Here is a 25,352-nt window from a genome sequence, read left to right as displayed (position 1 = left end):
GGGCTCAAACCATATATCATCAGAATTTGGACTCTGAATCTCAGCACCGCCATTTCCTGTACAACCCTCCTCCTAAGGTTCACGTGGTAGCCCCTAACTGCTTGAGCTCTCACCTTGTGATTCTGAGATGGCCTACACAGCTGCAGTTTCAAGTCTTTTCTTGTTTGTACATTCAGTCAGAAGGAATAAAAGAACTTTCCAAGAGTGCCCACAAATATACTGATTTGCCTAGCTGGGTTGCATGCTCATCCTTAATTAGGTCATGTGGCCAGGGTACTGGATTTTCTGACTAACGTAGGCTGTTCATATGTTCCATTCCGGGACTGAAGAATCCCCAGGGTGACTGCTGGAGATTGGCTGATGGATGTACAAATAAGGAATGCATAGTTTAGGCAGACAGAGCAATTTGCTGAGTAGCAGGCACCTACAAAGTATAAAAAAAAAAAAAAGCTGATGGGTTAAAAGACAAGTTTATTGTATGCAAAAAATAGAAATCCATGCATACTCTTCCATAATATATATTTCTCTTGAGTATTTTGAAGACTCCTGATATGCAGACTTCAAAATTTTTTGCAACAAAATAAACCTATCTTTTAATTCATTTTATAAGAACATGTTGAAATACTTAAGCTTACTTAATTTCATTATTAACCTAATCTGGCTTATCAAAAATGTGAGTCTATTTTTAGTCTGTTTTTACAAATTTCAAAATAGGAATGATCAGCTTATAAAATTATTTCCACTAAGATAAAATATTTTAAAAATGAAGAATCATAAGTGGAGTCTGGGAGTGAGCATTTAGCCTAGCAGTTTAGCAGTTAAGACAACCTGGTCCCATATTGTAGTACCTTGATTTGATTCTTTGCACCCGCTTTTTTTTTTTTTGGCAGGCAGAGTGAACAGTGAGAGAGAGAGACAGAGAGAAAGGTCTTCCTTTTTTCCATTGGTTCACCCTCCAATGGCCACTGCAGCTGGTGCACCGCGCTGATCCGAAGCCAGGAGCCAGGTGCTTCTCCTGGTCTCCCATGGGGTGCAGGGCCCAGGCACTTGGGCCACCTCCACTGCACTCCCGGGCCACAGCAGAGAGCTGGACTGGAAGAGGAGCAACCAGGACTAGAACCCGGCGCCCATATGGGATGCTGGCGCTGCAGGCAGAGGATTAGCCTATTGAGTCGCGGCACCAGCCATGCCAGCTTTTTTGATTTGATTCTCTGGTGCCAGCTTCCTGCTAATGCAGACCCTGAAAGGCAGCAAGGAAGGCTCAAGTAAGTGGGTTCCTGTCACCATGCTGGAGATTCGAACAGCACTGCTGGCTCCCAGCTTTGACCTTGGCCCAGCTCTGGCCACTGTAGGCATTTAGGGAGTAAGTCAGTGGAAAGGAGCACACTATGTTTCTTAAATAAATGAATAAATAAAACATAAGTAGAGTCTAAAATTATCATAGATATAGCAATTATTACAAATTTTTCTCAATTTTTAGGACCTAATGATCAATTTCTAGTACAACTTGGCTGGTAAATTATTCAGACCTTGCTTTCAAGGAAGTTAAAAAAAAATGACTATTTTACTGTTTTCTTTACACTTTCAGCCTAATTTTACTCCAATAAAAGTACAACATAAGATTGACCCAACAGGGTTCAGTGCTGTGGTGTAGCTCATTGAGCTACAACTTGCAACACCAGTACCCCTTATCAGGGTACCAGTCCCAGCCACTCTGCTTCCAGTTCAGTTCTGGCTAATATGCTTGGGAAAGCAGCAGAAGTTGCCCAAAGGCTTGGGCCCCTGCCATCCACATGAGAACAGGACGGAGCTCCTGGCTCCTGGCTTCAGCCTGCACCAGCCTCAACTGTTGAAGCCACTTAACAAGAAAGCCAGAGGATGGAAGAAATTCATTCTCTCTCCCTCTCCTCTCCTTCCCTTTCCTCTTCCTCTGTCTCTCCTTCCCCCAACTCCTCCCCCTCCCTCCCCTTTTCTCTCTCTCCCATTCAAATCAATAAATAAAATAAATCTTTAAAAACAGACTAACACTGGGGCCAACACCGTGGCTCACTTGGTCAATCCTCCACCTGTGGCACCAGCATCCCATATGGGCACTGGGTTCTAGTTCCGGTTGCTCCTCTTCCATTCCAGCTCTCCGCTATGGCCTGGGAAAGCAGTACAAGATGGCCCAAGTGCTTGGGCCCCTGCACCCACACGGGAGACCAGGAAAAAGCACCTGTCTCCTGGCTTCAGATTGGCGTAGCACCGGCCATAGTGGCCATTTGGGGAGTGAACCAGCGGATGGAATCCCTTTCTCTCTGTCTCTGTCTATAACGCTATCTGTCAAATAAAAAAAAAAAAAAAAAAAACAGGCTAATACAATAAAGTCATTTTTTAAAAAGAAGAAAAAATCTGCTACTGACTTCTACTTCTGGCCATGATGGAGTGTGAGAGATAAGATTTAAATTCTTACCTTAAAAATTAAAAAAAAAATATATATATATATAATAGGAGCTGGGATTGTGGTGTAGCTGGTAAAGCTGTCACCTTTGACACCAGCATCCCATATGGCCAACTGCTCCTGTCTGACTGCTCTACCTCTTGATGCAGCTCCTGCTAATGGCCTGGGAAGAAACAACAGAAAATGCCTCAATGGTCTGGGCCCCCTTCACCCATGTGGGAGATTCAGAGAGCTTCTGGCCTGGTTCAGCCCTAGCCCTTGTGGCCCTCTGAGAAGTGAACCAGAAGGTGGAAGAGCTTTGTCTCTCCCTCTCTCTCTCTCTTACTCGCTCAAATAAATAAATAGATCTTTAAAAAAAAAAAAAAAGAGGAAGAAGTTAAGACAAAATACGAGAGAGGAAAGACCTTCAGGTAGAGAGAGCTTCAGAAGAGCTGGCACTGTGGCGTAGTAGGCTAAGCCTCTGCCTATGGAGACTGCATCCCATATGGGCGTCAGTTCATGTGCCAGCTGCTCCTCTTCTGATCCAGCTCTCTGCTATGGCCTGGGAAGGCAGTGGAGGATGGCCCAAGTGCTTGGGCCCTTGCACCCACGTGGGAGACCTGGAAGGAGCTCCTGGCTACATACATGGCTTTGGATTGGCACAGCTCCAGCCATTGCAGCCATTTGGGGGGTGAACCAGAGAATGGAAGACCTCTCTCTCTCTGTCTCTCCCTCTTTCTGTCTGTTAACTCTACCTCTCAAATAAATGAAATCTTAGAGAGAGGGAGCTTCAGAGATCTAGAATGAGTTCTTTTTGAGTATTTACCTAAGTAGTGATCGTTGCATGCATAAAAACAAACTGCCCAGGTAAAGCTGCTGCCTGCAGTGCAGGCATCCCATATGGGCACCAGTTCGAATCCTGGCTGCTCCACTTCCAATCCAGCTCTCTGCTATGGCCCAAGCCCTTGGGCCCCTGCACCCACGTGGGAGACCCAAGGAAGCTCCTGGCTTCAGATTGGCGCAGCTCCGGCCATTGCGGCCAATTGGGGAGTGAACCATCGGATGGAAGACCCTCTCTCTCTCTCTCTCTCTCTCTCTCTCTCTCTCTCTGCCTCTCCTTCTCTATCTAACTCTGATTTTCAAATAAATAAATAAATCTTTAAAAATAAGAAAAGAAAGTACCCAAAGCGGGGGACTGAGCCACAGATTCATTCTGGTCTCACAAGATTGGAAAGGGTTGAAGTTCCTAACAGCCACTGTGGAGGAATTTCTTTTTTATTTTTATTTCTTTTTATTTTTTTTAACTCTCAAAAGAAAAAGATTTATTTATTTATTTGAAAGGCAGAGTTAGAGAGGCAGAGGCAAAGAGATAGCTATCTTCCATCTGCTGGTTCACTTCCCAAATTGTTGCAACGGCTGGAGCTGGGCCCATATGAAGCCAGGAGCCAGGAGCTTCTTCTGGGTCTCCCACGCAGGTGCAGAGGCCCAAGCACTTGGGCCATCTTCTGCTGCTTTCTCAGGCCATAGCAGAGTGGGATTGGAAGTGGAGCAGCCAGGACTCAAACTGGCGTCCATATGGGATGCCAGCAGTGCAGGTGGCAGCTTTACCCACGACGCCACAGCGCCGACCCAAAGGGACCTCTTAAGCCTGGATATGGAAGACATTGGGTAGTTAGGCAGTGGGAACAACACGGTCTTGGAGAGCAAGCCCAGAAAGCAACACACTATTTCCAAGTCACTTAAACGTGACGCACACAAAGCTCAAAATCATTAAAGAAAAGATGAAGGAGCCAGCACCCAGCAGCAAGGCCAGACATCCAATCACAATTCACCAGGCACAGAAGAGGAGAACGCAGTCCATAATGGGGAGAAATACGAACGAACAGAACCAAAATGGCCCAGACCATACAATTCCTAAGCAAGTCTTCGTAGACAAAAATGAAGCCCACGCCCAAGTATGAGCTCCGGAACACACACACACACAGAGCCGTGTCGAAGGCCTAGAAACACAGCGTATGGCACTACAGCCAGCAAAGACGCAGCCACAGAAATCGCCCAAAATGAAACCGGGGGTGGGGGTGGGGTGTGAAAAACAGCGCCTTCGTGAGCTCGGCGCAGCTGATGCAAACGCAGGTACAGTATAGGAAACTGCTGGGGTGAGCACAAACTGCAAATGGCCTCCAAGGCCAGTGTAGACTGCCGGGCGCACACGACACGCTGCGGCCACGCCTGTCTGCGTTCCTCCCGTCGTGCCCGTCGCCTTCGAGCGCCCGTCCTCGCGTACCTCACCACAGACGCCGACGGCACGCGGTGCGGCGCCATGGGCGCACTGCCAAGGGCGGGGAGAAGCCCGCCAGAGCGCGTCACGTGACGCCACGGGAGCTGGCGCCGCCCTCTGGGCAGGACGGGCGGAGCTGGCGAGCGAGCATGCGCCCTGAGGGAGCGACCGCCGTCGTCCCGATCGTGGGCGCGGCGCGCTGCGCAGGGAGCATGCGCGCTGGAGAGTGCGCGCCCTGGGGTCGGACAGTCGGGGCGGGGCGGGGCGGGGCGGGGCCGGCCGGCTGCGCGCGGGGGAGGGAGCGCGGAGTCGCTGGTTGCCAGGGTAACGGCGTGCGGCCGGCCGCGCGGTCCCGGGGCGTAGCTCGCGCGGTTGGCGGCGTCCGTTTGCTGGCTACCGGCGTATCCCCAGAGCGCAGTGGATGGGCGAGCCGAGCGAGAAGGCGGGAAGGCGAGGTGGGACGCACCGGGGAGCGCTCGGGAGGCCCAGCACCGCCCTGGGGAGGCGCGCGGCCGCGCTGGGCAGGTCCGTGGGCCTGAGGAGCGGCAGGGCGATGGCCGACTCTGCATGCGTCCTGAGAGCGCCTGGGCTTTTCCGCCGGGTCCAGAGCCTGGTGTTGGGTTGAGGTGCTAATGATGAGTTGCCTTCGGGAACAGTACTCGGTGTGCTTAGTCTCCACGGAAGCGAGTTTTAGGTCATGTGCGGTAGCTGGTTCTGTGTGAACGGGGTGCATTTATGCTGTTCTGAAACCCTTGGGAATAATTACCTGGCATCAGGGATTTCTCTAATACTACCCGTTACAGAAACGGGGAAGCCATGCAAAGCTGGTTTCGGTTTGTGAAGAGGATTTTCACAATGTGTGCGTGCTTCCGGCTGTCGGAAGCGGAGTGTCACAAAGTGCCTAAACAAGGAATGCACGAGGTAGAAGAGGTACGACCCCGTGTAGAATTAGATTTTTTGAGGAGTGTGAGTGCGTGTGTGTGCTCGTTAGCTTTTGGCCCCTTAGACAAATGACTGCGGCACCACAACGGTATTTTTTGGCTTCCAAGCTTTACCTCCTTAAATAAATAATTTGTAATACTGAGATTTATAAAGATAGGGCGTACTACTCACTTTCATTTTTGATACTGATCCAGGGTTAACTCTGCCACCCTGCTGTTGCCACAGAGTCGTGTCTGTTTTCTCATTTGTAAAATGGTATTGGACTACATACCTGAAGAGTTTCCAATATCTTTAAATGTTAAATTCTAAAATTGAATGACACTATAGAACTTAAAAGGGACACAATTTTGAAAAGGTCTTCTCTTGGCATGAATCACATTGCCCATAGGTATGAATGAGATGAAATTGTAGACTACAACTAGGTATGAGTATTTAGCATGTTTTAGTATGATACCAGCTGTATCTACTGCCATGTTGGTGGCATATTGAAAGTAGAAATTTCTAGTAGTGATCCTTGAGAATTTCAAATACCTTCTGTATCATAAACTTCTTTCCTACATCCTTGATGCCAGAATTGAAAGGGAACAAGAAAAGAATTACAGTACAGATGACCATGTAGCTTCTAAAGGATTTTAGCAGTTACTCATCTTTATTTGGAAGCCTTGGGTATCTCATAAACTGCTTTCCATTATCTTTTCTCTCTCTACGTGCAGTTCTTCCTAAGTTTACTCTTCCTGTTGAACGAAGTGAATCTGCATATTGGTCCTAAGAAGTATATTGGGATTAATTCCTTTCTATTCTTACAGTTACTCTTTCAATACATTTTGGGCTCTTGTCTCCATAAAATACAGGCTTGTCCAAAAACTAGAAGAGTTAATTTTAAATGCTGCTTCTACCAGCTTTGAAGGCAATTAGAGCAAGAATAACCATTAAGTCTTCTGTGTGAAAGATCCTTGGATTCTTCACTGAGTTTGCCTCAGTTAATCCTTTCACTAACCCTGCAACATCAGTATTATTGTGCCTGTTTTATAGAAGAGGAAACCAAAACGCAAACACATCCAACACCTTGCCCAGCAGAGAGGGCAGTCAGTGACAAGGCTGGCATCCCAAGTTCATCTGCTTCCCACGTACTGCATTTCTGTACACTGGTAGATTGAAGTTAGCCGAAGCTTCTCTTCTATTCCAGTTTCTGCAATGTTCCTTTTCCCCCTCTAAATCGTAAACATGTCATACCTTTGTTTTCCTGATACCAGTAGGGTGACATATTCATTTCCCTTTATCCTTTAAATCTTTCTTTAAATGTGACCTATTTAGGAGGTTTTTCGTTTTTTAGTCTCTGAGCCTTCCAGTGTGTGATTTTATTTAGTTTGAAGTTTTGTTGTACTTAGGTATATTTTTTGCCAGTGGATTGTTCTCCTGTGTATTGCTGTGTTCTCTCCAGATCAGTCACTAGCTGTTTAAGGACAAGATGGAATCAAGTCATAACTGGTTTGGATTCCTCCCCTTCTTCGAGAATCAGAATGCGTAGCTCAGTGCCTCACTGTAATCATTCCTATTACTTCATTAGCAATTAGACCCTGTAAACTTCATTAAAAAAAGACTTATGTACATTCCACCCTTGACTTTCTGTTAATTGTTTTTACAGAATGAAAGGAATGTAATATGTGATGAAAGGATTTGTTACGTTCAAACAACCTGTTCAGATTCAACATGTTAAAAAAAAAGGTATATTATCCTCTTTTAAAACATCCACATTGTTTTACTCATGAAATATATCTTAATGCAGCCATGTGAGAATATAAAAAACAGTTTGCAAACCTTGTTTCAACTAGGTGTTGTCAGCGAGAATGGGAGATACTGGGTATGGTGTGGGAGCGGTGGACACAGGGGTGAGAGAAGGAGTCTACTCTAGTACTTAAAGTATCCCTGTCTTTTCTGGGTGCTAGCTTTTATTTGGTATGGGAGATGTATTATGTTTTCACACACCAAATATGCTTAAGTGCAAGACTTTCTTTGGTATTTGCCTGGAGTCTAAGATAATTATAGTGAAACAGAATGGGTTTAGTCATGTATTTGTTTATAGGCAGTAATGAATTTATTCATATTTTATTATAATTAAGTCTTTAGTAATTTTAAAAACAGATATTTCTGCGTTGTTAGCATAAACAATGGGACTGAGGTTTTCTCCCACTCACATAACAATAGATTTAATGGGCCATCCAGGTTGAATATTAAAGCCTCAGGTTTTTCCCAGCTGATGCGTTACATAATGTTCCTGTGAATAAGACTTTTTGTCCTCCTTTTTAGGGTCATTCATCTAAAAAAGATAACTTAGCAGTTACTGCAGTGGCTCTGCAGGATCACATTTTGCATGATCTTCAACTGCAAAACCTTTCAGTAGCTGATTATTCGAAAACAAAAGTACAAAAGAAAGAGAACAGATCTAAGTCTCTAAAAAAGGATGCAAAAGCAACAATAGATACTGGACTTAAAAAATCTACACAGAGTCCCAGAGTGGAGGATCCAGAAAAAGAATATGTTCTTGATCCAAAACCACCGGCATTAACTTTAGGTAAGCTGATCTGTTTGTTCATGTCTTAGTTTATGAACTAATGATTCTATTGACATTAATAGTATAATTTTGGTGCAGTATAGAAATAATTTGCTTATACAGAAAAGTATGTATATACTGAAGTTCAAAGATCCTAACACTTTGAGTAAGAAAATAATGATAAGCAGAATAATTAAAAATAGTAGAGTAGAAAAAAAATCCATTAATCCACACTAATACAAATAATTAATAAAGGTTTATAAAATAGCAACTAATAAGTACAGCAGACAGGGTGATAGGAAATGATCATTTGGCAAACGCCACAGAGATTATCATCAGTAGATGCTGAAACTTCTGTCCTGAGACACAGGATAGCCACATAGTCTCATACTGTCTTCCCACACGTATGTATTCATTGCAAAAGGAGAAAGAGTAGCTTCACACTGGTAAGACTTGGCAAACAGTACCTTCACCAAGTAAAATGATTTCATCACTAAGGACACATGCCGGCATCCATTGCCTTCTGATAAAAGGTGTAACACCATTTGTATAGCCCTGCTGGCCCGCTTTTCCTTACTTTAACTGTAATTCCTGAGGGCAGCTTCTTTGGGAAGGAGGTTTATTTCAGCTCTCAGTTTGGGGATTACAGGATTGTGTAGTCTGGGGTGGCACCTGATGGAGACTGGTCTTGGTGGGTGCAGAGTCACTATCTCCCAGTGGGGCAGAAAGCAAACAGCAAACCTAGGCTCACATAATCAAAACCTCTCAGGAAAACCTCCCTCCAAGGGCACGCCCCTCAGTGACCCAAAGAGCTCCCACCAGCCCCACATCACAGATGCTATCATTAGATAAAATCTCCACCATTTTTGTTTTGAAGATTTATTTATTTATTTGAAAGTCAGAGTTACACACATACAAAGAGAGAGAAAGAGGTCTTCCATCCTCTGGTTCATTCCCCAATTGGCCAGAGATGTGCCGTTCCGAAGCCAGGAGCTCCTTCCGGATCTCCCACATGGGGGCAGGGGCCCAAGGACTTGGGCCATCTTCCAGTGCCTTCCCAGGCCACGGCAGAGAGCTGGATCGGAAGTGGAGCAGCCAGGACCTGAACCGTGCCCATATGGGATGCCAGCACTGTAGGCAGCATCTTTACCCGCTACACCACAGCACCAGTCCCAAGTTTCCACCCTTAATCCATCAACCATTAGCATCAAGATGTCAGAGTTTACACAGCTGCCCAAGTTTTGGATAGACCTGTGCTGCTGTACCCATAACAGTGGCATTCTTGCCAATAATATCTAAGTGGGATCATGAGGAAACTTCAAACAAATCCAAATTGGGAGACATTCTACACAATTTCTAACTAGTACCCTTCAAAAGTAGCAGCTCAAAAAATGTAAATAAAGAGCTAGAAGTTGTCCTAGATTAGGAGACTAAGGGAACATGACAACTAAATGTAATCAAGAATTGTGGCTCAGATCCTAGTTCAGAAATAAAGGACACCTAGTGTAGGGTTAACTATGCTATCATTAAGTAAACTGAAAATAGATCTTTGTAAAAATTAAGAGTAGGATGGGAGAGGGAGGAGGAAGAAGGGTTGGAGCGTGGGTGAGAGGGAGGGTAGGGGGAGAAGTAGGACTATGTTCCTAAATCTGTACCTATGAAATACATGAAACTTGTATAACCTAAATAAAATCTTTTAAAAAAAGAAATAAAGGACACCAGTGAGATAAATTTGAATGATGTGTCTACACTATAATAGTTGTTCCTTTGCACAGGAGATAAGTATCAAGATCCCCAGTGGATGCTTCAAACCGTAGATAGCACCAAATCCTGTATATGATTTTCCATATATATACACCTATAAAGTTTAATATATAAATTAGGCACAGGACAAGATTAGCAATGATGACAAAATAAAATAATTGCAGCATTACAATGTAATGAAAGTTGTATGAATGTTATTACTGTACTTAACTTTCCCGTGGTAATGAGATGATACAGTGGCTTCGTGATGAAATGACGTGAATGCCATAGGCATTGTGACATGGTGTAGAGCTACTATTGATCCTCTGATATGACATCAGAAGGAGGATCACTTACTTCGGGTGATCTTGGGTTTTTGAGCCATGATGATATCGATGGATGGATGTCAGGTACAGTGTTGACATTTGGGAAACCTCAGTGGTTAAAAGATTTTTTGTCAAAACCTTTTGGCAGGACATTATAATTAGAAGTTGTCTTTTTCTTTCTAATTCATTGAAGTGTTGCTGTAAAGGTTGTTATCAGTGATCATATTGGTAACTTCAATCTGCATTCCATCCTTGGATCATATTCCATTATTTTGGCCTTTAGTGTCTGTGCCTTTTTTTTTTTTTTTACTTTTTTTTTTTTTTTTTTGACAGGCAGAGTGGACAGTGAGAGAGAGAGACAGAAAGGAAGGTCTTCCTTTGCCGTTGGTTCACCCTCCAATGGCCGCTGCAGCTGGCGCACCGCACTGATCCGATGGCAGGAGCCAGGTGCTTGTCCTGGTCTCCCATGGGGTGCAGGGCCCAAGCACTTGGGCCATCCTCCACTGCACTCCCTGGCCACAGCAGAGAGCTGGCCTGGAAGAGGGGCAACCGGGACAGAATTCGGCGCACCGACCGGGACTAGAACCCGGTGTGCTGGCACCGCAAGGCGGAGGATTAGCCTAGTGAGCCGCCGCGCCGGCCCCATTATTTTGGCCTTTAATGTCTGTGCCTTTCAAAACACTTCTGCAATTTTCTCCATAATTTCCAGATCGCTGGTTCTGCTTCAATTTCTTCTTCATCTTCTTCCTTTGTAGAGGATACAATACGTTTCCTCCTTAGTTAACACTTCTTTTTTTTTTAATTATTTATTTATTTATTTAAGAGGCAGAGTTACAGACAGAGAGAGGGAGAGACAGAAAGATCGATCTTCTATCTACTGGTTCACTCCCCAAATGGCCACAAGTGTCAGAGCTGGGCCATTCTGAAGCCAGGAGCTTTCTCCAGGTCTCCCACGTGGTGCAGAGGCCCAAGCACTTGGGCCATCTTCCACTGTTTTCCCAGGCCATTAGCAGGGGGCTGGATCAGAAGTGGAGCAGCCAGTACTCAAACTGGCATCCATAAGAGATGCCGGCACCACAGGTAGAAGCTTAACCTACTACACTGCAGCATGGGCCCCTCGTTAACACTTCTTGATAGCCTTCAATATATTCTTCCACTTTTTCTTCAAGCATGTTAGCAAATCTTTCTCTACCAAGTTGTCTTACAATGTGCATGATTTTCCTAAATTTTCCATGAATCACCAGAAAACCTTTAAAATCGTTCCTGAGTTTGCCCCGTAAATTCTTCCAGCAGTCAGTTACAGCTTCTAGCTTTAATTCACCTATTGCACCTTTGATGAGTATTATTGTGTCAACCGTGGTGAGTGATTTGCAGTACACCATTATGTCTACGTTAAATTGCTGTTCAAATACAATAAAGTACCAGGGATGTGTGTGGCTTTAACGAATTGAATACCCTGGTCAAGAAACTGAAGCAATATGGTTGTATTTGGAGGGAAAAATACAACTTCAACATTTTCATAGCAAAGAGATTCGGGAAGACCTGATACATTGATTTTTTTTTAAAGATTTATTTATTTATTTGAAAGTCAGAATTACACACAGAGAGAAGGAGAGGCAGAGAGAGAGAGAGAGAGAGAGGTCTTCTTTCTGCAGATTCACTCCCCAGTTGGCTACAACAGCTGGAGCTGTGCCGATCCGAAGCCAGGAGCCAGGAGCTTCTTCCCGGTCTCCCGCGCAGGTGCAGGGGCCATGTACTTGGGCCATCTTTTACTGTTTTCCCAGGCCATAGCAGAGAGCTGGATTGGAAATGGAGCAGCCAGGACTTGAACTGGTACCCATATGGGATGCCTGCACTGCAGGTGGCAGCTTTACCAGCTACACCACAGCGCTGGCTCAATACATTGCTTATTATTAAAAGGAATTTAAATTCCAACCCTTCATCTTTCAAATATTTTTTATTTTTACCTCTGGGATGAAGCAGTGCTGGAACTGTTCCATGAACAAAGTGATTGTCACTCACACTTTCTGATGATGTTGCAAGAACACAGGCAGATAATTTTTGTTTGTTGTTGAGAATATGTGTTTTCTTCGTTCTGTACCCTATGCCTGCCTTTATCATCTGCCCTGTAGCACTGCCACTCGGTGTCAGAGTTAACCGTCCTTTCATGTTTTCAGCCCTCACACCTTTTTTGAGTATATGTTCTACCGAGCACCTTCTTCCAGAAGAGCCTGATTTCATTGCTTTAGATCGTATCCCTTCTCCTTAACCCGTGTCTTCAACTTACTGGAAATGTAGCAAGACATCTTCACTGGCTGATGCAGCCTCTCTAGCAATAGTTGTAACTTTTGTTCCAGACTTATTTCTGAGTCTGTGTAACCACCCTTCATTTGCAGTACATGGCTTTGGGTCCGTCACTTCAGGGGATTCCTTGCTTAAGTCATATAGGTTCAGTGCTTTCGGGTGCAACAAACACATTGTTGTCAGTTGGAACATGACTTCTGTTCATTTCTTCCACCCACAAATTTAATGCTTTTTCCATCTTAATTAAGCACTTATGTACTATAACCATAACTTACTCAGATTGAGGTATAATTGCAAAACAAGCATAATTTCTTTCTCTTTCTTCATAATTTCACGGGTAGATTCTTTAGATCTTAGCAACTCCCATGTGATTCTTTTTTCTTATTAAGTCAAGAACTTTCACCTTTTCACTTAAAGGAAGCACTTTGTGGCTTCTCTTTGGCATATCCAATTTGCCAGCATCACTACTCTTGTGCTTTGGGGCCATCGTTAAGTAAAATATGGGTTACTTGAATACCAGCACTATGCTACTATGACAGTTGATAGATGATGGCTCCTTGATTACTAATGGGAGGGTAGCATCTACAGCGAGGATCTGCTAGACTAATTCATGCCGTAGGCAGAATGGTATGCGATGGAGCAGGATTTCAGCACACTACTCAACACAGTAGGCAATTTAAAGCTCTGAATTGTTTATTTCTAGAATTTTCATTTCATATTTTTAACCCATGGTTGACCACAGGTAACTGAAACCACAGAAATCAAAACTGCAAATGGGGACTAGGGGGCACTACTGTAATTGATATATCAACATTAATTTCCTGGTCTTGACAGTTATCGCATGGTTATGTAAATGTTAAAATTTCACATAAAAGGTATATGAGAATTCATGATGCTGCCTTTCCAGATTATTTTAAGTTGAAAGAAATAGATTTTTAAAATGATGATGGGTGTGGAAAATAGATTTGCTTGGGGATACTGTATCCTAGTGCAGGTCAGGTAGAAAAAAATGGAAGACCTGTGCGTTGGAGTTGGCACAAGGTAGAGAGGAAACTGCTCCCATGACGTTGCCCTCTGGATACCTTTATAATGTTTTCCTCTAAACTTCTGCTAATAACGCTAGCTGTCTTCTAGAAAATGGCGTGACAGAGAACTTGCTGAAGCTTGGAATAATGTTAGACAGTAATTTGTAGTGAATATCTTTGCCTGTATATACAGACTCTATGTAGCAGGTCAAATAGCTTTATCATAGTTAAGCTTAAAATGTTTTCAGATAAGATTTAAATGAGACATTAGGAAGAACTCAGTTTGGAAAACAAGTAAAGTTATAAATCGGGTTTTTTAAGGAGCTCTTAATGAAAAAACTTTATTATGCAGATAAGTACCAATGAGGTGGAACCATATGCTCATCACTGTTATCTACCCATAATATTCCACTTCAGTTTTCTGACTTTTGTTGTAACATTTTGTCTTATTTCTCTGCAGAAATCCTTGTAGGTTGATTTTTTATATGTTTAGTATTTGGGGTTAAGGGAGGCGGTAGAAGCTGATACTTTGGTTTCTACCAGCATTTTGCCCAGTGTATTGCAGGTACTTCTCAGAACTGAGCAGAGAGTTCCCGACTGGGGAAATTTATTCTTTTTTTAAAAAAAGATTTATTCATTTATTTGAAAGGCAGAGTTAACAAAGAGGCAGAGAGAGAGAGACAGAAAGAGAGAGAGAGAGAGAGGAGAGAGAGAAAGAGGTCTTCCATCCCATGGTTCATTCCCCGAGTGGATGCAACAGCTGGAGCTGGGCTAATTGAAGCCAGGAACCTCTTCAGGGTCTCCCACACAGGTGCAGGGGCCCAAGGACTGGGCCATCTTCTACTGCTTTCCCAGGCCACAGCAGAGAGCTGGATCAGAAGTGGAGCAGCCAGGGCTCGAACCAGCATCCATATGGGATGCCTGCACTGCAGGCAGCAGCTTTACCCGCACACCAAAGCACCAACTCCAGGAAATTTATTCTTATTAACTTTATATTATAACAATTTTTAAACAGAGGATACTTACAACCAATAGGCATTTTATATGGTCAGTGGTAACAAAGAGGAATACATTGGAAAAGGGCAGAACTGAAGGGTGAGAGTTAAATTAGGTGAGAAACAATGAGGATCTTTGGCCAATACATGAGGAAAATTAATGTTCTTATTTTTCTTCTAAAAAATTGGGTGTTGATCCTGCTTGCCTTATGGAGTTATTGTGAAAATGAAATAAAATATAGGAATACCTTATAAATCAAAATATAAACCATTACTGAAAATGTAAGATATCATTCTCTCTGACCTCTGTCTTCATAAGAAAACAGCATTCTAAATGTTGTGAAATACTAATGTGATATAGATAGATTGCTTTTGTATTTGTTTGCAAGTAGCGTCATTAAAATTGGAGATGAGCACCATATTTTATAGTTCTAAGTCATGTTCTGTGTTGTCTTAACCGTAGCACAGAAGTTGGGCCTCTTTGAGCCTCCCCCATTGCCACTGTCATCAGAGGAGTGGGAGAAAGTGAAGCAGCGATCCATCCTGCAGGGGGATTCTGTGCAGCCGTGCCCTATATGTAAAGAAGAATTTGAACTTCATCCCCAGGTGTTAACGTGAAGAATGTTAAAGAACCCTGGGGGCGGGGTGGGGATGTTTCCTAATGACAAGATAATGAGATGGAGCTTAAAATTCCAGGCTTTCCTCTTTTCAGTTTCATCCTCCAATGTGACCTTCAATACTTAGGTTTTATTTCCCATTCATCCATGTAGATGGGAAAAAGCCAAGCACCTTTATAAATAGTTTTGTTTATTTACTGAATGATACTAATTCTCAAGTAAAAAGTACTCGAGTACAGAACAGCAAGCTGAGACAACTGACGGAGAATGCAGAGAAGCAGGAAGGATGAAAGCAAAAGGAATCTTTAAGTTATTTTGTGAGTTGCGTCATAAGAGAAAAGTAAAAACTATGCTGGAATATCTTCTTCAAAGAATTTGTGGGAGAATTTTTTTTTTTTTTTTTTTTTATTTTACTTACTTGAAAGAGTTACAGAGAGAGGTAGAGACAGAGAGAGAGGTTTTCTATCCACTGATTCACTCCCCAGATGGTGGCAGTGGCTGGAGCTGTGCCAGTCAGGAGCCAGGAGCTTCTGCCGGGTCTCCCACGAGGGTACAGGGGCCCAAGCACTTGGGCCATCTTCTACTGCTTTCCCAGGCCATAGCAGAGAGCTGGATCGGAAGAGAAGCAGCCGGGACTCGAACCGGTGCCCATATGGGATGCCAGTACCTCAGTCCAGGGCTTTAACCCACTGCGCCGCAGCGCCAGCCCCAAGAGAATCTTAAGAAAAGTTCAATCATTTACTGTCTATTTGTGAAACTATCATAATAAGGGTCATGATATTACCCTGGATTTATGGCTGGAATATAATCCATAACAGAGGTATGCTTCAGCACAGATGTTGTCTGCTCACTAAGTTGTCTTCTTTGGGAAGTTATGAACACACATTTTCAGAATTTTGTTCCTCCTAGTGGTTGCTGTACAGTGATTTTCCACAATCTATAGCATCATGCTTCCTACCTGTCAGGTACTTGGAGGCTTGCTGAGATACACGGCAGATGCGCTGAATTCAGGCATAGAATTCATAGCCTAGGAAACATAGGCTTCACTTAGCACACCACTACATATGCTTTCAGTGGTCAATGGTAATTTGTTTCAATATGTTTCATCATCAAGTAGTTAAGTGTGCAGTCATTAAGTACACAATTTACCCTTAAACCTACTTATTTCAGATTATTAAGATCTAACCTTATATATGTGAAAGTGGTTATTTTGGAAAGGTTTTAGCTCTTAAATCATAGAATTAACCATCTGGTATAATTTAGTACTTTAGCAAGATTTAATGAAGCTATAAAGAATCTTTCTGGCATCAGCAACATTTTTCCTAATTACATTATTAATATTTGGCTTGTTTATATGAATATTGAAAATGTAAAATTAATTATTTTAAGGACAGAGTTGTCAGAGTACATCCTTCTCAGTATTTCTCCCATTCTGTATTTTTTATACATAGATTTCTCACTAAATTCTATTGTTTTTGCTTATCTATAAATACAGGCACAGTTCTGTTTATTTTGCATTTCCTTCTTTAGTTTCTGTGTTTAGATATTTTCCCTAGTTACAAACAGTAACATTTTCCCAAGACTTAGTGATTTGGAAGGGTCTTCGGTTAATGTCACATATCTCAGAGGTAAGCATTATACTCATTTAATACATCAGAAAATTAGTAGTTCAAATATCCACAGTCAGCCAACTCAGAATGTATGGTAGAGTTCAGCTGGAATTTATTTGTAACTTCCAGGATATTTTTGGTCTAAATTCCACCATTTAATCTGCTATTTTTGTTGTATCAAAGAATGCTTACCAATTAACAAATATTTATGATCATTTAAAGTATAGTTAAATATATGAAATATAGTGGTATTTAATATAGATTATCAAATATCTGTTGGCTAAAACACTTTGAAAGAGCATAGAGAATGATAATCACTTGTTATCAAGATGGCACTGGAAGTGAAGAAGGAAGCTCCTGCTCCTCTCAAAGCAAAAGCTTTGAAGGCCAAGAAGGCCGAGCTGGAAGGTGTTCACGGCCACAAGCAAGACTACGTGTCACCCATGTTCCAGGTGCCCAAGACACCACACCTCCGGCAGCAGCCCAAATATCCTTGAGAGCATTCACAGGAGAAAGAAGCCATCATCAGGGTCCCCCTGACCACTGAGTCTGCCATGCAGAAAACAAAAGACAACACACTCATATGTACTGTAAGTCTGAGGGCCAACACTGCCAGATCAAACAAACTGGGAAGACACTCTGGGATGTCAATGTGGCAAAAGTCAGTGCTACAGTCGGGCCTGTTGGAGGAGAGAAGGCACGTGTTTGACTCACTCCTAATGATGATGCTTTGTGTGTCGCCAGTAAAACAGGCGTGGTCTAAATTGAGCCCCGATGGCTAATTCTGAATATATGTTTTTTCACCATAAAAAAACAACAAATAATTGAGTATATAAAAGATTGTTGTGAGAATAAATGGTGCCGACATCTTCACCAGGTCCCCTGCCAGGGGATGCCATCTTGCCAGGAAGAGACGCAGACATCAGTGTGGGAACACAGGAAACATGAAGATTCAAGGAAGTATGACACCTCCAAAGGAACAGTTCTCCACAAATAGACCCTAATGTTAAGGAAATCCATGAAATACCTGAAAAACAATTCTAAATAATGATCTAAGGAAACTTAGTGAGATGCAAGAGAATACAGATAGACAGTTTTAAGAAGTGAGGAAAGCAATAGATAACATGAACGAATAGGAGTAGAAATCATGAAAAAGAACCAAAGAAATTTTGGAGCTAAAAACTTCAGTTGGTGAAACAAAAACACAATTGAGAGCTCCCACAGCAGAACAGAACAAATAGAAGCAGTAATTTCTGATCTGGAGGACAAGACTTTTGAAATAAGTCAGACAAAGATAAAGAAGAATGTAAAAGAATGAAGAAAGCCTACTCAACATGTGAACATGTGATACCATTAAGCAAACAAATATTCATATATCATAAGGATACCTGAAGGAGAACATAAAGCAAAAGGCATTGAGAACCCACTAAATGATATAATAGCTGAAAACTTCCCAAATCTTGAAAATGGTAATAGTCATCCAGATACAAAAAGCTCAAAGTCTTGAGACTCAACCAAAAAAGATCTCTGAGGCATATTACAAGTCAAATTGTCAAAAGTTGAGGACAAAGAAATCTAAAGAAAGAGGAACATGCCAAGTTGCAAATAAAGGAAAACCAATTAGACTAACAGACTTCTAAGCAATAACCCTACAGGCCAGAAGAGAATAAGATTGTGTAGTTAAGATCTTAACAGAAAAAACATCCAACCAAGAATATTATATCCAGTGAAGCTATCCTTTAGACGTGAAGGGAGAAATAACCTATTTCCCTTGGAAGTAAAAACAGAATTTTTCACCAGCAGACCACCCTTAAAAGAAATCCTGAAGAGAGTCCTACATTCAAAATAAACACAGGATAGTACCAAATTGACTAACAGAGCAGATACAATCAGTAACCAATCAATGAAGTGACAGGACTTAGTTCTTTATCTGTCAGTATTAACATAGAATGTAATGAATTAAATTCCCTAGTCAAAATATACAGATTGGCAGAATAGATTTTAAAAAAAGAAAAAGAAGGTCTCGTGTATATTTCAAACAAAAAAAGTAACTTCACAGGTAAGATACACATAGACTGAAAGTGAGGGCTGGAAAAAGATATACCATGCAAATAGAAACAAAAAATGAACAAGAGTAGTTATACTCATTTCAGATCAAACACTATAAAAAGGGGCCAGTGTTGTGGCATAGCAGGTAAAGCCAAAACCGGCATCTTATATGGGTCCCAGCTGCTCCACTTCTTATCCAGCTCCCAGTTAATGGCCTGGGAAACAGCAGAAGGTGGACCAAGAGTTTGGGCCGCTGCCACCATGTGAGAGACCTGGATGAAGCTCCTGGCTCCTGACTTCAGCCTGGCTCAGTCCTGGTTGTTGCAGCCGTCTGGGGAGTGAACCAGCAGATGGCAGATTCTCTGTCTCTCTGTAACTCTGACTTTTGAATAAAAAATCTTTTTAAAAAAATACATAAAAAGAGACAAAGAAAGATATGCTTTGATAAAAAGACCTATTCAGCAAGATGTAACAATCATAAATATATATGCGCCCAATGAAAGAGCACCGACATATTTATAGCAAATGTTATTAGACCTAAAGGGAGAGATAAATTCAAATATAGTAATAGTCGGGGTGGGGTGGGGACATGCCATTTAGACAGAAAAATCAACAAAGACATGTGAGAGTTGACCTATACTATTAAACCAATGGACCTAATAGATATTTACAGGACATTTCACCCAACAGCTACAGAAAAACATTGTTATCAGCACATGGAACATTTATTTTCTAGAATAGATTGGATATTAGGCCACAGATCAAGTCTCAGCAAATTTTAAGATTGAAATCATGCCATGTATATTCTCAGACCACAAAGGAATAAAACTAGAAATCAACAAGAATATACAATTTACTACATAGAAATTAAACAACATGTTCCCAAATGACCAGTGCATCATTGAAAAAATTAAAAAGGAAATAAAAAACCTTGTTTTTAAAAAACTATGTATTTATTAGTTTGAAAGTGTTACAAAGAGAGGAGAGACAGACCTTCCATCAGCCTATTCACTCCTCCCAAATGGCTGCAATAGCCAGGGCTGAGTCAGACTAAAACCATGAGCCTGGATCTCCATCAGACTCCCCTGTGGGTGGCAGGGGCCCAAGTACCTGGGCTATCTGCTGCTTTTCCAAGTGTGTTATCAGGGAGCTGGATGGGAAGTGGAACAGCCAGGATTCAAACCAGCACCCATATGGGATGCCAGTGTTGCAGGTGGTGGCTTAACCCATTACACCACAACACCAAAAACTTTCTTGAAACAAATGAAAATGGAAACAATATATCAAAACCTGTGGGATAAATCAAAAGCAATATTAAGAGAATTTTATAACAATAAGTGCTTACTTTTTAAAAAATAGATCACAAATAATCTAATGACGCATGTCAAGGACTTCTAAAAGATCATCAAAATGAAAGTATTTTGAGAACATAAACAAGACGAATCTTTAGCCAGAATAACACAGGAAAAAAGAGAAAATTCAAATAAAATGGGAGATGAAAAGGCAGATATTACAACCAGTATCACAGAAACATGAAGCATTTTAAGAAACTACCATGTACAATTATAATGCTAACAAATTAGAAAGCCTCAAATAAATGGATAAATCCCTGGATACATATAACCTAACAAATAAACCAAGAAGATATATAAAACCAAAAAGACCTATAAAAAGCAGTGGGATTACAGCAGTAATTAAAAGTCTTCCAACAAAGAAAAGCCCAGGCCCTGATGGCTTTACTACTGAATTCTGAAAATTTTAAACAGGAAATAACTCAAATCTTTTTCAAATTATTCTAAAATATTGAAAAGGATGGAACTCTGCCAGACTCTTTTTACAAGGCTGGCATCACTGATAGCAAAACCAAACACATACGAAAAGGAAACCACAGACCAGTATACTTGAACATAGATGTAAATAATCTTAACAAAATAATAGCAAATTAAATCCAACACTGCATCAAAAAGATTGTACATCATGATTAAGCAGGATTCATCCCAGACATGTAAGAGTGGTTCAACATTTGAAAATCAATAGACATAAATCACACCAACGGAATGAACAAAAACCATATGATCTCAGTAGATGGAGAAAAAGCATTTATTAGATTCAATATCCCTTCATGCTAAAAACCCACAACAAATTAATTACAAAAGGAACATACCTCAAAATTATAAAAGCTATATATGACAAACCAGCAGCCAGTTTCAACCTGAATGTCTTAAGACAAGAATGTCAACTTTCACCACTCTTGCTCAACTGGAAGACTTAACAAGAGCAATTAGGGAAGAGAAAGAAATAAAGGGCATTGCAACTTGAAAGAAGAAAGTAAAAATAACCATGTTTGCAGGTGGCGTGATACTGTATGTGGAAGACCCTAAACACTCCATCAAAAAGCTGTTAAAAATGATACACTAATTCAGTAAAGCTGTAGAATACAAAAGCAAAATACAAAAACAGTAGTGTTTTTATACGCCAATAATGATCTTGCCAAAAGACAAATCAGAAAAGAAATTCCAGGAATTATAGCTTCAAAAAAATCAAATATTTAGAAATAAATTCAACCAAAGTGAAAGATCTTTATAGGGAAAAATATAATCCACTGATGAAAGAAATGAACAAGAACACACACAAAAACATGGGAAGATATTTCTTGCTCATGGTTTGAAAGAATATCATTAAAACATCTGAAGTAATCCACAGATTCAGTGCAATCCCTATAAAATATCAGTGGTATTCTTTACATAATTCATATGAAATAACAAAAAACATAGAATAGCCAAAGCAGTCCTGGGGAGGGAGGTGGAATAAGCTAGAAGCATCACAATAGCTGATTTTGAAGCATATTGCAAAGCTATAGTAATTAAAACAGCATGGTACCTGCATAAAAACCAGCCCATAGAGCAATGGAAAAGAATAGAGAGCCCAGAAATTAATGCACATACATAGAACCAACTGATTTCTGACAAAGGCGCCAAGAACCTACATTGGAGAAGGAATCTTTTGGTTTTGCCAAAACTGGATGTATACACATAGAAGAATGAAGTTAGATCCCAACCTCTCACCACATATAAAAATCAACTCAGAGCGGCTAAAAGTTCTGAATGAAAGACCTGAAACTTTAAAATCACTAGGGGAAAAAAAATGCGGGAAAAGTAGTTCAAGCCATTGGTATAACTGATGATCTCTTGGATAAGACCCCAAAAGTGCAGGCAACAAAAGAAAAACCACAAATGGATTATATCAAACTCAAACTTCTGCAAAGAAAACAGTCTAGTGAGGAGACAGCCAACAGAATGGGAGAAAATCTTTGCAGGCTACTTATCTGACAAAGGGTTAATATCAGTAATATACCAGCAGGGACTCTCGTTGCCATGCAGTGCAATGCTGGCATCCCGTGTGAGAGCCACTTTGAGTCCTGGCTGCTCCACTGTGATCCAGCTGTCTGCTATGGATCCAAGTGCTTGGGCCCCTGCTCCCACGTGGGAGACCCAGATGGAGTTCTAGTCTCCTGACTTTGGCTTGGCCCAGTCCCAGCCATTGTGGCCATTTGGGGAGTGAACCAGCGGATGGAAGATTTCTCTCTCTCTCTCTCTCTCTCTCTCTGCAACTCTGCCTGTAAAATAAATAATATATCAGTAACTAAAAAAAAAAATCCAGTTAAGAAATGGACAACAGACTTGAATAGACAGTTCTCAAAAGAAGAAATATAAATGGCCAACAAATATATTGGGGGAAAAGTGGTCAGTATTACTAGCCATCAGAGAAATGCAAATCAAAACCACAATGAGCTGCCACCTCACCCCTGTCAGAATGACTATTATCAAAAAGAGAGTGACCTGGCCAGGATAGGGAGAAAGGGAAACTCTTATACACTGTTGGTAGGAATGTAAATTAGAACAGCCACTGTGGGAAACATGAGATTTCTTTTAAAAGTAGAAATGGAGCTGCCATATGATCCAGCAATTGCACTACTGGGTAGATACCCAAAAGACATAAACTCATTCTATAAAGGAGATACCTGCATCACCACGTTTATAGCAGCACTGTCCACAGTGGCCAAAATATGAAATCAACCAGGGTGTTCATCATCAGATGAATAAGGAAAATATGGTATATATGCATAATAGAATACTATTCACGTATTTTAAAAAGCGTGAATTCCTATCTGCAGCAAAATGGATGGAACTTGGGAGCATGTGGAGTAAAGTAAGCCACAGAAAGACAAATGTACCACATGTTCTCCCTTGTATGTGGAAACTAAAATTAAAAAAAAAAGAAAAAGAAAACTCAATCTGAACACAGAATGTTGATTACTTAGAGGCTAGCAGGGGTGGGAAAGATAAAAGGAAGCTGGATGTGGTTTGTTGTGACAGATATACTAATATGCAGTGTTAGTAAGGGAAATGGGGTGAGGGGTATCTGAGAACGCACAATTTTATTTTGTAAAATTAAAACTATTCTGGGGCTGGTGCTGTGGCATAGTAGGCTAAGCCTCTGCCTGCAGCGCCAGCATTCCATATGGGTGCCAGTTCAAGTCCTGGCTGCTCCTCTTCCTATCCAGCTCTCTACTTATGGCCTGGGAAAACAGTGGAAGCTAGCCCAAGTGCTTGTGGCCCTGAACTCATGTGGGAGACCTGGAAGAAGCTCCTGGCTCCTTGCTTCAGCCATTGCAGCCATTTGGGGAATGAACCAGCAGTTGAAAGACCTCTCTCTGTCTCTCCCTCTCTCTCTCTTAACTTTGACTCTAAAATAAATAAATAAATCTTTAAAAAAATTAAAACTTATAAAATAAAAAAAAAAGAATAGGTGGTAGGATGGGCTTTTGGCCAGCATTTGGGACACCCACATCCCACATCCATGTGCCTGGATTTGAGTCCTGGCTCTGCTTCCAATTCCAGCTTCCTACTAAGGCACACCTGGGAAGCAGCAGTGATGGCCCAAGTGCTTGGGTCTTTGCCACCCACCTGGGATACTTGGATTGAGTTTGAAACTCTTGCCTTTGTCCTGGCCCAGCACTTACTATTGTGAGCATTCAGGGAGTGCGCAACAAATAGAAGATCTGTCTCTCTGCCATTCAAATAAGTAAATAGTTTAAGAAAAAAAAAAAGTGGAGAGAATAAAAAAAAATCCAGGTGACTGAGTTTATCTAATTTAGACTGTTGGTAGAAGTTTCCAGAACAGGTTTTACAACTTTCTGAGTTCTAGGTATTCCAATATTTTTCCCTGTATTTCCATTTAAGAAGAAAAGTATAGATTAAATGAAGGCAGGTGGGCTGGCACTTTAAAAATGAGAAAGTTTAGGGTGGGTATTTGCCTATCAGCTGAGATGCCTGCAGCCCACATCAGCATGTCTGGGTTTAATTCCTGGCTCCAGCTCCTGACTCCAGCTTCCTACTAATGTAGACGCGGGGTGGCAGCAGTGGTGGCTTAAGTCACTGAGTTGCTGCCATCTGCCTGGGAGACCTGAATTGAGCTCCTGGCTCTGAGATTCAGCCAGGCTGAATTCATCCTGGCTCTGGGATGCAGTCTTGGCCATTGCAGGCTTTTGGAGAGGGAACCGGCAGATGGGAGCTCTGACTCTCCAGAGAAACAAAACCAAACCAGAGACTTATCCCCAGTCAGGTGGCGCCCCTGAGATCGAACCCTCACCCAAGAGTGTTACAGACTGCCCTCACTGGTTGTTTTGACCAAAAGGTAAATGCCTTTGATGGCCCTATCCCCCTTTTTAGTTCCATGAGTGTCCGTCCTTCTCAGCTAGGGAAAGGATCGTTGCCAGGAGCAGGATCCTTAGGTGCACAGCCCAGTACATGTACCTATGGTGGTGGTTCCGCCCCACTGTGCCTTCCTTCCACTGAAGGCCAGTTGGCTGTCTTCTGTCAGCCTAGAGGACTATTTGGTGGGAATTTAGGTCACAGAAGGGTGAGGTTTCCTCCCTCCCTTCCTTCCTTTGAAAGGCAAAGTTACTGAGAGAGAAGGAGAGACACAGAGCGAGGTCTTCCATATGCTCATTTACTACCCAAATGGCCACAACAGTCATGGCTGGGCCAGGCCAAAGCCAGGAGCTTCATCCAAGGACATGTGCATCGGCTGCTGTTTTTCCAGGCACATTAGTAGGTAGCTGGATTGGAAGTGGAGCAGCCGAGACTTGAACTGGTACCCATATAGGATGCCAGTGTCACACGTGGCAGCTTAACCCATTGTGCCACACACCAGCCCCATAAGGTTTTCTTGTCAGTCTACTTTCCCGACATTTAAAAAGGAAAAAACTTCTAGGTCTCCATATTTTTAAAGATTTATTTATTTATTTAAAAGATAGAGAAAGAGAAATCTTCCATCTGGTTCACTCCCTAAATGACTCAATGGCTGGGGCTGCAGCAGGCCAAAGCCAGGAACCTAGAACTCCATCTGGGTCTTCCACATTGGTGCCAGGGGCCCTGAGTACTTGGGCCATCTCTTGCTGCCTTCCCAGGCAGCTGTATTGGAAGTGGAA

At 42.0% G+C, this 25,352-nt stretch overlaps 1 protein-coding gene across 5 annotated transcripts in view; it reads left to right on the top strand.

The window, feature by feature from the left end:
• The first annotated feature begins 4,999 nt into the window (after positions 1–4,999).
• Positions 5,000–25,352, top strand: part of RNF32 (ring finger protein 32) — a 42,599-nt gene continuing 22,246 nt past the window's right edge. For 3 of the 5 annotated variants that reach the window (XM_070077224.1, XM_070077223.1, XM_070077225.1), the window contains exons 1-4: positions 5,000–5,152; positions 7,285–7,364; positions 7,947–8,211; positions 15,047–15,189. In XM_070077224.1, the coding sequence (XP_069933325.1) occupies positions 7,350–7,364; positions 7,947–8,211; positions 15,047–15,189 (423 nt within the window). In that variant the 5' untranslated portion in view covers positions 5,000–5,152; positions 7,285–7,349. Of the gene's footprint in view, positions 5,223–7,284; positions 7,365–7,946; positions 8,212–15,046; positions 15,190–25,352 lie in introns of all 5 variants that reach the window. The other 2 variants (XM_008263869.4, XM_002715021.5) reach the window with 2 other exon arrangements.

The sequence above is a fragment of the Oryctolagus cuniculus genome, chromosome 7 (assembly GCF_964237555.1).
Source record: "Oryctolagus cuniculus chromosome 7, mOryCun1.1, whole genome shotgun sequence".
Lineage (NCBI taxonomy): Eukaryota > Metazoa > Chordata > Mammalia > Lagomorpha > Leporidae > Oryctolagus > Oryctolagus cuniculus.
This window is presented reverse-complemented; position numbering and strand designations above follow the sequence as displayed.